This window comes from Labrus bergylta, chromosome 21 (assembly GCF_963930695.1).
Source record: "Labrus bergylta chromosome 21, fLabBer1.1, whole genome shotgun sequence".
NCBI classification, from domain to species: domain Eukaryota; kingdom Metazoa; phylum Chordata; class Actinopteri; order Labriformes; family Labridae; genus Labrus; species Labrus bergylta.
This window is the reverse complement of record NC_089215.1, coordinates 741,274-753,773: the sequence shown is the minus strand read 5'-3', so window position 1 is coordinate 753,773 and position 12,500 is coordinate 741,274. Positions and strand designations below refer to the sequence as shown.

The window sequence follows — 12,500 nt, the reverse complement described above, 5'->3', positions numbered from 1 at the left end:
ATATATATATATATATATATATATATAGTAACTAAAACTATTTTTAAAGGTTATTTATTTAACTTAATATTCGTAAAGTGGCCACTAGAGGGCAGAATCATGCCAGCTGCCCGATATCAGAGAAGAAGAAGAAGAAGAAGAAGAAGAAGAAGAAGGTCAGAGCTCTGTGAAGTAGAAGCAGCTGCAGGTATCTGACAACATATACACACACACACACACACACACACACACACACACACACACACACACACACACACACAGTATACAAAACATTACATATTTTGTAACACACACCTTGGTGATGGTGATTTGGAGATGTGCGGTTTCCAACCAAACCCCATTTTAAAATCTGTCACATTCCTGATCTATTCTCTTCGGTACATAACAGTCACTGTGACCTCTGACCTGTTATGGATCCTGACTGTTATCGGTTTACTTCTCATCCGGTTTAAAACTCAGGTCCAAATAAAGAGAAAGTCAAGAGTTAATGATTGTTTTCACCAAAGCTAATATGAAGAATAACTCAGTGAATTTAAGATCTTTTTCAGTATTACTGTTTGATAATTGCAGCATGTCTAGCGAAATATGCGCCGAAGTAAACAATGCAACGTGGAGTCTTAGATGTATGTTAAATTATTCTGTTATAAGCTGTAATAAGAATGAAAATCATAAAAAATTCTAAAATGACGGATTCTAAGGGGGGTTCGGCATTATTGCCTCATCACACACTGGACATTTCCTGACTTTTCCTTGTTGTTCTCATCCTTAAAGGTGAATGTCTATGTTCAGTTTCTCTTAGTTGATCTACATGTTTATTCTTTGTCCTGAAGGTGGCGCTAAAGGGACTTAATGTTTTATGTCATGTGTTCTCAGAGAGCGGAGTGAGTCCAGTCCAGTTCAGACCGTTTCATACTGGTTGAGAGAGGGGGCCATGTTTAGACCTCTGAAGATCGTCCTCTTTGCACCAAAATGTCTCCAGACCCGACGATGCTCAGGCTTCGTCTCCAGGATGAGGTACAGAAACTGCAATTGTTGTTGGTTGGATGGTTGGTTGGATGGTTGGTTGATTGGTTCGATGGTTGGATGGTTGGTTGATTGGTTCGATGGTTGGTTGGTTGGTTGGATGGTTGGATGGTTTATTGGTCGGTTGGATGGTTGGTTGGTTGGTTGGTTGGTTGGTTGGATGGTTTATTGGTCGGTTGGATGGTTGGTTGGTTGGTTGGTTGGATGGTTGGTTGGTTGGTTGGTTGGATGGTTGGTTGATTGGTTCGATGGTTGGTTGGTTGGTTGGTTGGATGGTTGGTTGGTTGGTTGGTTGGTTGGATGGTTTATTGGTCGGTTGGATGGTTGGTTGGTTGGTTGGTTGGATGGTTTATTGGTCGGTTGGATGGTTGGTTGGTTGGTTGATTGGTTCGATGGTTGGTTGGTTGGTTGAATGGTTTATTGGTAGGTTGGTTGGTTGGTTGGTTGGATGGTTGATTGGTTGATTGGTTGGTTGGTTTGATGGTTTGATGGTTTGTTGGTTGGTTTGATGGTTGGTTGATTGGTTGCATGGTTGGTTGGTTGGTTGGTTGGTTGGTTCAATGGTTTGTTGGTTGGTTGGTTGGTTTGATGGTTGGTTGATTGGTTGGGTGATTGGTAGGTTGGATGCTTGGTTGGATGCTTGGTTGGTTGGTTGGTTCAATGGTTTGATAGTTGTTTGGTTGGTTCGATGGATGGTTGGTTGGTCGGTTGGTTGGTTGGTTGGATGGTTGGTTGCTTTAACAATTCATTTATTGAATATCCTCTCAGGTATTTGAACAGGCTGAAGGAGGATGATGAAGCGTGTGCTGCAGCGCTGCAGGACGCTCACATTTTTCTGTTCCATCGTTTGTCTCCTCTTCTCCAACCCAACGGGAAAGGAACCTTCACACCAGCAGTACTCACCTGCCCAGGTACACAACCACAGAGCAACAGAACCACATAACCAACCAGAGCACAGGTTTACTCATGTCATCTTTAAGGGGTACAGATACATGGGGAGAGAACCACAGGTGGATAACCTCAGACTAAAAACTGTTTCTGGTTTTATATTTCAGACGTTCAGTCCATCCTGGAAAGACTCGGCTCAGACCAAACCCTGCTGAAGGAGTCTGTTCTGATTGGCTGTTCAGAACAGAAACAGGCTCAGTTCTGTCTGGATGTTGGTGAGAACACTGATTGTTAAATGATAAACACTGTAAACTCTGTACAGTGTACTGAGACCCTGAATGCACCGGTCTACATGGACTGTGGGTTTAAATGTTCTGTATTTCTTTCTGCAGGAGATCTGGATCGGGCAACAGTAGAAGAAGAGTTTAAAGGAAAGTTCATCGATCTGAGGAAAGCTTTCTTTCTCCTGAGGGAAGCAGAGGCACCCCTAGTGGCCAAGGTGTGTAACTCCCTCAGTACACTGTGCGTCCTCCAGGTGTACAGGATGTCTTAACAGTTTGGTTTCTGGTCTCCAGGGTCAGGCTCTGCTGCGCTGGCATCAAACAAGCAGATTCTGCAGCGCCACGGGTCAGCCCACCACAAGCAACCAGGCAGGAAGTCAAAGAGTCTGCAGCAGCAACGGGATTGTCTACTATCCAAAGGTAACACAAATCCAAAATCCAATCGAAACAAGTATCAAAACCAGATCTAGACTACCCTAAAAACCAGCTCCAGTCTAAAGTTAGATTCAAACCAGCTTCAAAACATGCCCAAACTACTGGAACCAGATTTTAACTACAACACAGTCTGTATACAATAACTTTTCCTGATTCTTATTGGCTACAAACCAGATCCTAATTCTAATCAAAACCATATATAAACCTTGTTACCTTGCTTGGGTCAGTCCTGGTCTGACTGTTTCTGATTGGTTCCCCCACCAGATGTCTCCGGTGGTGATCGTCCTGGTGTCCGATGGGAAACGTTGTCTGTTGGGCCGACAGCCGTCCTTTCCTCCGGGGCTGTACAGCGCTCTGGCTGGCTTCTGTGACATGGGTCAGACCTCCAGTCTCACCTTTCCACTGTCTGCTCGCCCACCCACCTGTACCTGCTCACTTTAAACTCACCTGTGGCCTCCTGTCCCTCTGTGGTGTTTTCAGGCGAGACTCTGGAGGAGACTCTGAGCAGGGAGTTGGCCGAGGAGGTGGGTTTGGAAGTCCACAGCGTCTCCTACAGCTCCTCTCAGCACTGGCCTTTTCCTCACAGCTCCTTCATGGTGGGCTGCCACGCCTCTGTAAGCCCCGCCCACTCTCAGGTGAGCATCCACACTCATCAAAATACAAAATAAATTTACTCTCAAACTTAGTTTTATTTATAAAGTTATAAATCCGTTTGACCACACTTTTTATTATCAGATTTATTTTGTCTCAAAAAATGTATCAGCAGTAATTGTAAAAAGGTAGAGGACCTAACGTTGAGCCCTGAGGCACACCTGAGCTGCAGGTGAGCAGGTGGAGCTTCCTGTTGTATTCAGCAATGTGTCCCATTACCTGCTGTTTTGTCGTCCAGTTAAAGGTGGATCACACAGAGCTGGAGGACGCTCGCTGGTTCAGTCTGGAGGAAATCACTGCCGCCCTGCAGGTGAAGACTCCGCCCAGGAAAGGGGATAACCCCGCCCTCTGGTTTCCTCCAAAACACGCCCTCGGCAACCACCTCATTGTTGAGTGGGCGGAACGCCAGAGACGCAGCGAGGATGGAGAGTAACAGTCAAACTGTGGACACTCTGAGGAGCTACTAATATCCTCCAAACAGCCAAGAATCATCCATAATGAGACTACAGTGTGTGACATCATGCAGGACTGGAGGTCACATGACGACCACGCCGATTAAGAAACTTAAAATCACTTACAGTTTATATGTTTGGACGTAAACAAACTTTTAAAAAAACTTTATAGTTCATCAAACTGACTAAATAACTTTGTTCTACTGTGACACAAAACGACTACCTCACTTTTTACTGACTCTGTTAGTGAGCTGATGTTGTTTCAATAAAACTGAAACGCCTCGTTTTTTATCAACTCTCTGATTGGTTCCTGTTGTTTTTTGTTTTAATATGAATGTGAGTGTGTGTATGTGTGTGCAGCATGTTCAACAACAGAGTGTAAAACTAAATTACAGGGATGATAGACAGAAATTAGGTCCTTGTGTTTTTTTATCGTATGCCAGAACTCTGATTCATACGGAAGAGGATTAGGGCCACACATTAAGAAAAAATAGAGTTCTGACTTTATTCTCAGAATTCTGAGAAAAAAGTCAGAATTCTGAATTTAAAGTTAGAACTACGGGTACCTGCAAGGACCAACTCTGGTGGATAGTCACTGTGCAGGACCGTGCAGGACTGACTAGAAAACCGTGGTATGCTTTGTCACTGCTGTGTGCACAGTTATAGTTTCATGATACTGTATTTTAGTTTTTTGAGTTGCAAGATGGTGTACCACCCAGGTGAAACTTTTGTGTAAACTACTATGGAATTGCTTAAACGAGTGGCCAACTTACTCTTCACCACATTTACATTCAGTTCTTTAGTTGAATGTTGATGAAGCCCCTTATTCCATATAGGTAAAAAGAGATAGGGTAAATAAGGTTTTAACACACGGTATTTTGACAATGTTACAAAGAATTTTATTATTTTATCCATTCATATTGGACACAAATGTAAGAAAGATATTAGTCCGCTGGCATTAATATTGAAGGAAGTGTGTGGACAATTATGAAATGCAAAATGAATAACATTCACTGCACAGTGACTATCCACTGGAGTTGGTCCTTACAGGTACCCATAGTTCTGAGTTTAAAGTCAGAATTCTGAGAATAAAGTCAGAATTCTATTTTTTTATTTTATGCGTGACCCTGATCCTCTTCCGTAGGTTCACACTCAAGTCCAGCAGGTGGCGGTAATGCGCCTGAAGGCTGCTTTTTCTTTAACCGCCATAAAACTCAAAAGAAGACGAAGAAGAAGCACTTCCTCCAGCTGCTCGGTCTGTAGTTTGTTGTCAGCACAGATTCACGTCAGCCAGCTCCTGTCAGACTCTTTCTGACCTTTAAGTTTCAGTTAAATCCAAACAAACTGGCAGAGCTCGCTGTGTTCTCCGCACCGAGCGGGAGGATCAGCTTGAGTTAGCCCGAAAGGATGAGCTCCTCCGCGGCTCTGCACACCCAGCTGGCCGCCGTCATGGAGGCTCTGGTCCACGCGGCGGTGGCGGAGCTGGAGAGGCTGTCGGAGGAGGAGGAGGAGGAGGAGGAGGAGGAGGAGGACACCCTGAAGGTCCGGACCGGGACCAGCTGCTCCGGGAGCGACGACGAAGACAGGCCGCCTCCGGTGGACCACAGGCGGGATAAGAGCCGGGAGAAGACGGTGAGGAGTGGAGGGGCCGGAGCAGGAAGTCTGGATGAAATAAGAAAGAGTTATAGGATTAATGTTTTTATTGTTTTTAACATTTATGGTTATTCTTATCTCTGAGGTTGAACTATTAAATCATGTTTTCAAAGTTTACAGGAGTTTAGGCTCTATTAGTTTATTTTTAATTCGTTTTGATATTTGTTTTTAGTTTCACTTTCGTTTTGAGTTTTTATTAATTAATTTTAATATTTTTTAATTAATTAATTGTAATTAATTAATTTTGTATTCATTTATTGAGTTTTTATTAATTATTAATATTTTTGGAGGCTTTTTATGACTTTATTGTAGAGATAAGACATTGGACTGAGCAATAAACCACGGAGTGAGAGTGTGGGAAACGACATGTGATTAAGGAGCCCTAGTTTGGGCTCGAACCCTGGGCCGCCTGCTTTCGAGGACTTAAGCCTCTGTACATGGAGCGCGCGCTAACCGCCAAAACTATTCGGGAGGGTCTCGCCTAAAGCATCGTATTTTGAAGCAGTGACCCACTGACACAAACTGCTGTTATGAAGAGTTGTGAGCAGGAGATGGTGGTATCCATACGAGGCTGAGCGCACCCTTTTATTTAATGCTGGTTTGTTAGTTCTAGTTTGTTTGTAATGTTGGAGGATACTTGTCAGGGGCGAGACTCGTAAGAGCCAGAACATAAAAAATATACAGGTTGTAAAAGAGAAGCAGGTGTGAACGATCTGATTCACTGTTCCATCGGATCGAAATAACCGGGTTCTCCCTCGTGTGTTTATCGTCTGTCCCTGTGGCGTGCTCAGGTGTTGTTCGCGTCGGTCATGGAGACTCTGGGGAACGAGGCTCTGGGGAAGATCATGAACATCGTGGATGAGGCGGGACTGCTGCTGCAGCCGGAGCCGAGGAGGAGGGGCGGCCAGAGACCCCAGACCAGCATCCTCAACATCCTCAACAACGCACGAGTCGGTACGTACGCAAGCCTCCCCCCCCCCGAATCAAAACACTCAGTCGGAGAGATACAGCGTTGATGATGCCATACTGACAGTTGCTATGTTGTCACAGAGGTCGAGCACTCGTACGGAGTCAGACCGGAGAGCTCTGAGATACAAACCTCCTCTCAGGTAAGAACCCTGCTCACTCACCTCTTCACCGGTGGTGCGTTCACTGACCCCCGACTGATGTCTATATTTTTGTGTCACTGCAGACCAAACAGGAGGAAGCGGCAGACGGAGCGGAGAACCCGTTCGTCCCGGCGGTCACCATTAAAGACGAACACGGGAACATCGACCTGGGAGCCATCGCAGAGAGTGAGAGAACGATCGATGACTGAGTTTATTTTTACATTTTAAATCCTCGATTTGATTCTAGTAAAAATCAAATGATTTATCTAAACCTGTTTGTTACCACGGCAACAACAAATTAACAGTGCACCTGCAGGTTTTGATGGATCCATTCCTCTCCTACACACCTGTCTTATGAAACAGAGTTTTTAAACTATCAGACCTGCGTTATTAATTGGATTTGAATCACAGGTTTTGACCACAATCAAAGAAACCTGATTGAAGATCGTTAAAGGAGCAGTATGTAACTCTGACCTAGTGGTTAAAATAGGCACTGCAGTCTAAATTCTGAACATCATAGAGAGCTGTCTCCCCCCCCCCTCCTCTCTGGAGTGGATGCTCACTCAGGTCACCATGTGGTGGACTCTGAAGCTTCAGTGTTTATCCAGCTCTGCATGGGTCTGTAAACCTTTCTGTGTTCTAACCTCTCTCCATTTTTCAAAAGCATCTCCAATATTGATCCTAGTTTGAGCACGTTTCTGCTCGTGGAGCTTATTAGAAACATGCAGAGGCTTTTTAGGTCGGGTACAATCACTTCTATCTGAACCACTTCTCTTGCCTGCTTCCATCACTGCAACACCTGTTGACCTGATAACTGCTCTCATATCTGACAAACAGAGGGGCGTCCAAAACGGCCGTGTTGGGGGGGTCGCCTGTCAGTCAGATATTTGAGTTCTAATTGTTTGTGTTTTTTATTTTATTTCAGGAGCTCGGGTTGAAGCTGCTTCTCCGGAGGAATCTGAGCCGCCGCATGAGGAAGCGGGATCAACCGAGTTTGTTCTGCAGAGCGTCACGTGGAAATACTTCTCGTGCACGTTGTGCGGTAAATCCTTCACGTCTCAGAGCAACCTAAAGTCGCACTACCTGATTCACACGGGCGAGAAGCCGTTCTCCTGCGGCGTGTGCGGCAGCTCGTTCCGTCAGAAGCAGAGTCTGCAGAGCCACGCCCGGACGCACACCGGCGAGCGCCCGTACGCGTGTCTGCAGTGCGGGAAGCGTTTCTCCAAACAGACGCAGCTGAAGACGCACGCCGTCGTCCACACCGGGGAGAAACCGTTCGGCTGCGATGTGTGCGGCAACCGCTTCAACTTGCTGCAGAACCTGCATCGCCACGCGCACACGCACACCGGCAAGAAGATCTTCGCGTGCAACGTCTGCGGGAAAGGCTTCACCCGCGCCGTCACGCTCAAAACACACAAGCTCATCCACACCGGGCAGAAACCGCTAAAGTGCGAGCAGTGTCCGAAGACGTTTCGCCACGCCGTCAACCTGAAGAACCATCAGAGGATCCACACCGGCCTCCGCCCGTTCGGCTGCGACCTCTGCGGGAAAACGTTCCGCCAAGCCGTGAACCTTAAGATCCACCGCAGGATCCACACCGGCGAGCGCCCGTTCGGCTGTGAGGAGTGCGGGAAGACGTTCGGCCAGCAGAGCAGCCTGATCACGCACCGACGCACGCACTCCAAGGAGCGGCCGTTCTCCTGCAGCTGCTGCGACAAGGCGTTCAACAACGCCAACAGCCTGAAGCTTCACCTGCGCGTTCACACGGGCGAGAAGCCGTACGCCTGCGACGTCTGCGGGAAAACCTTCAGCCAGAGCAGCCACCTGCGGACCCACAAGAGACACATGCACGCCGGCGGCAAACAGTACATCTGCGACAAGTGTGGCAAGAGATACTCGGACCAGCGCAACCTGAAGATGCACAAGTGTGTCTACGCGTGAACGAGCCGGCAGCCATGTTGGATCTGACGGGCCGTCGCAGTTTCCTAAATCTCAGAGAAAATCTCAATACTTGAATGTCATGAACCAACAAGTGTTTAATGAAAGAAACTACTTTATTTTTTTGAATCTTGAAAATGGTGGCAGGTGTTAAACAGTTGGGATCTCTTCGACCAATCAGAGCTAAGCATCGTTGAAGTGGGTGTAGCTTCTTGGTCAAGTGGTCAGAGTGGTGCTGATCAAGCCCTGCCCAGGGAAACCCTGCACTGTGATTGGTGAATGTATGAATTTAAATGTTTACAAATAATGTTGTTGTTTTTTTTTTATAATCTGAGAGATGAATATTTTCTATTTGAGATATAAAAAAAATCTGAAAAACAGCAAATTTGTGTGATTTTATTCTCCACTTTCACCGTTAATTATTTTATGATTTTATCAAAATCAGAAATATAAACCGCTCAACATGTGTGTGTTATTTACATATTTATAAACAGCTCTGCATGTTGATGTTTAAAGGTTTATATTAGTCTCAATGTGCAGGTGAATTAAGTTACCTCATAAAAAATAAACCAGTGAGGATTTATAGAGAAAAACTAAAGGAAAGAAAATACAAGTGTATCCAATAATTCAGCATTTTATGTTGTTTTTCTTCCTTTTCCCTTTGAAAAGTATATTTTAACAATTAAATGTATTTATTTTTTATTACAAAAAATACAAAAAATATATATAAAAAGAATATATATATATAATAATTAGATATATATTAAATATTAATAATAATTAAAAATATATAATAAATAAAAAAAACATTTAATTGTAATAATCAAAATATAAAGAAAAAGAAAACATAAAATAAAATGCATCGTATTTTAATAAATCGTGAATATGGTTGTATTTGTAGCTTTCTTGTTAATTAAATTTAAGACAAACGTAATTTAATCTCCAGTCCCGTAATCGTCTGACGTCAGGTTGACGTAGCCGCCTACGTCACACAAAGCGAACATGGCGCCTCTCCTGCCTAAGCTCACCTGTCACCGCGGAGGATGAGAATAACCCGGGGATAAGAGGTTGAGAACAGCGGCCGGACACAGCGCCTCTCCGCCGGCCTGAGGGCTCCGTGTCCCGGCATGACGCTCCGGAGGATCCCGCTGTCTGTTCACCGGGGAGGAGGAGCCGAAGCCGGGTTTGTTTCTGTCGAGCGGCGCTGACAGAAGATCCGGAGAGGTGAGATAATAACGGTGTACGTTACCGACGACAACAGCGACAGTCAGCGGGTCATGCACCGAAAAGTCGCAGATAAATACGATATTACCTGTAGGTTACAATAACACCTGAGTTGTTCATGTGTAATAGAAAGACCTTCAAAATAAAACTCGAATAATGTGCTTTATTCTCAGCAGCTTTGTGTCGTTGATGACGGAGTGAAATGGAAAAGGCAGGAGATGTGTCCTCCTCACCTGTGACTGTAAACAAGGAGTCTCACCTGTGCCTTCATCGTCATCATCCCCTGAACTCTAATGATGTCATCAGCCAGCGGCGTCCGCAGGTCACGTGTTCAGGAGACGGCGAGGAGGCTGGCGCGTCCATCGCTTTGTCACAGTGTGCAGATGTCATCTGCTTCAGGTCGGACACTCAAGGACCAATCGGATGCTGCTGTGATGTCAGAGAGGCAGGTGAGGAGCAGGGGGCGGGGCTTAGTCTGAGAGGTGATGTCTCCCAAACAGACGGGATTAGTCCAAACGTGGTCACTACCGGTTCATCCTGCACAGACGGGTTAAACGATAAGAGCTGTCACGGACTGGATGGTGACGGTACCTGTGGGGGCGGGGCTACAGGAGGCACACACCTCCACCTGGATGAGCCCTCCTCACCTGTACCTCCACCCAAAGCGTCAGACTCCGACCCTGACACTCTGGAAGATGGCAGCTCCGATGACGAGGCCTTCATCACGGATCGGACGCCGCCCCCGCCAGGTGAACCGAGCCTCCCTGCAGCCTCGGCTGTCGCCCGCTCCGGGAACACGTTCGAGTGCGTCCGCAGACAGAGCGCCCCGAGCGAGCTTCAGGACGACGGAGGGTCAGAGTCTGAGCTGCAGTCGAGGAGGCCGGGCATCGTCGAGTACTTCAGCAGGTGAGTCAGACAGACAGGTGATCGATACTAGACTGAAAACACTGTTAATGTGGATACTGCTGTGGAGCCCCCTGGTGGATGTAAGAGGAATGACACTGACAACCCGTCCTGTCCTCGTGTCCACATACTTTATTTTTCTGAGCGCCAGCGTCTTTTTTTCAATTGTTTTCAATGAGTAGAGAGAGTTAGCAGCAGAAAGCGGCCGCCATCTTTAATTAAAACTTTAACACTGTGTGTGTGTGTGTGTGTGTGTGTGTGTGTGTGTGTGTGTGTGTGTGTGTGTGTGTGTGTGTGTGTGTGTTCACAGCAGGAAGCAGCGGTCCGTCAGTCACAGCGTTGCGGGCTGGAAGCTGTTCGGTAAAGTTCCTCCCAAACAGAGTCCGTCCAAACAGCCTAAGATCATCCAGCAGGTAACGACCGCCACACACAATCTGCGTTTTTAAATAAAACTACAAAAAAAAAAGAGAAACTACAGAAATAAACAGGAACTGAAACCTGAGTCTACAGCGGAGGTACCAGAGGCGGAGCTTAGTTCCTGTAGGACCGTTTTACAAACTCGCTTTTTACTTGGTGTACACAAACGCATGACCTCAGCCTCGTGTCTCCAGCGTTGGATGTTCACGTCTCGGCGCCCTCAGACGCAGTATGCACATCACCACTAGGGGCAGTGTGGAGTTGTATGGTGATGAGACCAGAAGTGACATCATCAGAGACACCAACCAGAGAGCCGCTGGAACAATGGAGGAAAGTTTATTAGAAAAGTAAACAGATCAAGTCTCCGTCTACCCGCGCTGTGATGCGTCATGGCTGTTGCATAGCAACAAACATGCGTCTGCGGTCTGATTTTTGCAGAGCTCCCTCTAGAGGAATCCTCCAGTAACACGCGTTGTACAGAGGCAGGTAGGTCGTCTACGAGTACGCGTGGTTAAATTGGGCTTTGATGGGTGGGTCTCACTTTTGGAGACGGCCTCAAGTGGCCAGTCGAAGAACTGCCGTTTTTGGGGGGATTTTCATCTCCAGTCTTCCGCCCTGGATGATGCAGTTTATGAGAAATACCAACATACTCACACAGCAGATCAGTTACAGTTTAAACACAGCAGCCCCTAGTGGACATCAGAGGAACTGCAGTTTTTGTTCTTTCACTTTTGGTTCCATTTTTAAAATCTATATTTTTACACTTGCACATAAAAACATTCTCATTCCATTAAATAAGCAGTGACAGGTTTATCACAGCAGCCTCTAGTGGACATCAGAGGAACTGCAGCTGATTGTTTCTGAGTGTTATTCTGGGACGTTTCACACGCTGCCTTGTTTCCCTCCAGCAGAGCGCTGAGGTCAGTCTGAACTCGCTCTCCTCTTCAGACCTGCAGGACTCAGGGGTACACACTCTTTACTGCTCCTCTTCTTCATCATCATCACCGTCATCATCATCGCTTTCGTTCTGTGCACCTGCAGCTCAGCGTTAAATTAATTCAGTGACGTTTTCTTAAAGAAAGAAATAATATGTGAAAATCAAATCATTAAAAACAGTCTGTGTCCTCCATCTCTCACCACTGCCTCTCTGTTGTGTCAGCTGTTGTCATGGCAACTGAGGCGTGTCATGTGATGTGTCATTGCAGGAGTTCGAGGCACGGCAGGTTTCCGCCCGCAGCTCTCCTACCCATCATGCATCGGGGCAGCAGAGCCGCAGGAAGGTGGAGTTTGAGCCGCCGCTGTCCACCACAGCGCTGATCCTCGAGGACCGACCACCGTACGACTACTTCCTGTCTCTCTGACTAACAGTTAGGTCACTTCCTGTTTTCTGTGTGCGTCCTGATTGGTGTCTCTGTTTTCAGGAACCTTCCGGCAAAGTCGGCGGAGGAGGCGCAGAGACACAGGGAGCAGTACGAGCAGATGGTGGCCGGAGCCAAGAGGAGAGGTGGGTTAGGTTTTACCTGCTG

The 12,500-nt window shown here is 46.4% G+C and overlaps 3 protein-coding genes across 6 annotated transcripts in view; all 3 read left to right on the top strand.

The window, feature by feature from the left end:
* The first annotated feature begins 92 nt into the window (after nt 1-92).
* nudt13 (nudix (nucleoside diphosphate linked moiety X)-type motif 13) lies at nt 93-4,030 on the top strand. The gene is made up of 9 exons (XM_020657443.3): nt 93-187; nt 874-1,014; nt 1,792-1,934; nt 2,079-2,186; nt 2,304-2,410; nt 2,487-2,612; nt 2,892-3,003; nt 3,108-3,262; nt 3,517-4,030. Exons 2-9 carry the CDS (start codon nt 932-934, stop codon nt 3,709-3,711), a joined length of 1,029 nt encoding a protein of 342 aa, XP_020513099.1. The 5' UTR covers nt 93-187; nt 874-931; the 3' UTR covers nt 3,712-4,030.
* Nucleotides 4,031-5,137: 1,107 nt separating this feature from the next.
* si:ch211-207i20.2 (uncharacterized protein LOC568537 homolog) lies at nt 5,138-8,815 on the top strand. The gene is made up of 5 exons (XM_020657437.3): nt 5,138-5,362; nt 6,175-6,337; nt 6,434-6,492; nt 6,576-6,678; nt 7,418-8,815. Exons 1-5 carry the CDS (start codon nt 5,138-5,140, stop codon nt 8,431-8,433), a joined length of 1,566 nt encoding a protein of 521 aa, XP_020513093.2. The 3' UTR covers nt 8,434-8,815.
* A 589-nt stretch (nt 8,816-9,404) lies between these two features.
* LOC110001880 (TBC1 domain family member 12) overlaps nt 9,405-12,500 on the top strand; it is an 8,971-nt gene continuing 5,875 nt past the window's right edge. The window contains exons 1-6 of one of the 4 annotated variants that reach the window (XM_020657433.3): nt 9,405-9,654; nt 9,831-10,560; nt 10,868-10,970; nt 11,883-11,939; nt 12,180-12,310; nt 12,396-12,478. In XM_020657433.3, the coding sequence (XP_020513089.2) occupies nt 9,857-10,560; nt 10,868-10,970; nt 11,883-11,939; nt 12,180-12,310; nt 12,396-12,478 (1,078 nt within the window). In that variant the 5' untranslated portion in view covers nt 9,405-9,654; nt 9,831-9,856. Of the gene's footprint in view, nt 9,655-9,827; nt 10,561-10,867; nt 10,971-11,882; nt 11,940-12,179; nt 12,311-12,395; nt 12,479-12,500 lie in introns of all 4 variants that reach the window. The other 3 variants (XM_065949255.1, XM_020657431.3, XM_020657435.3) reach the window with 3 other exon arrangements.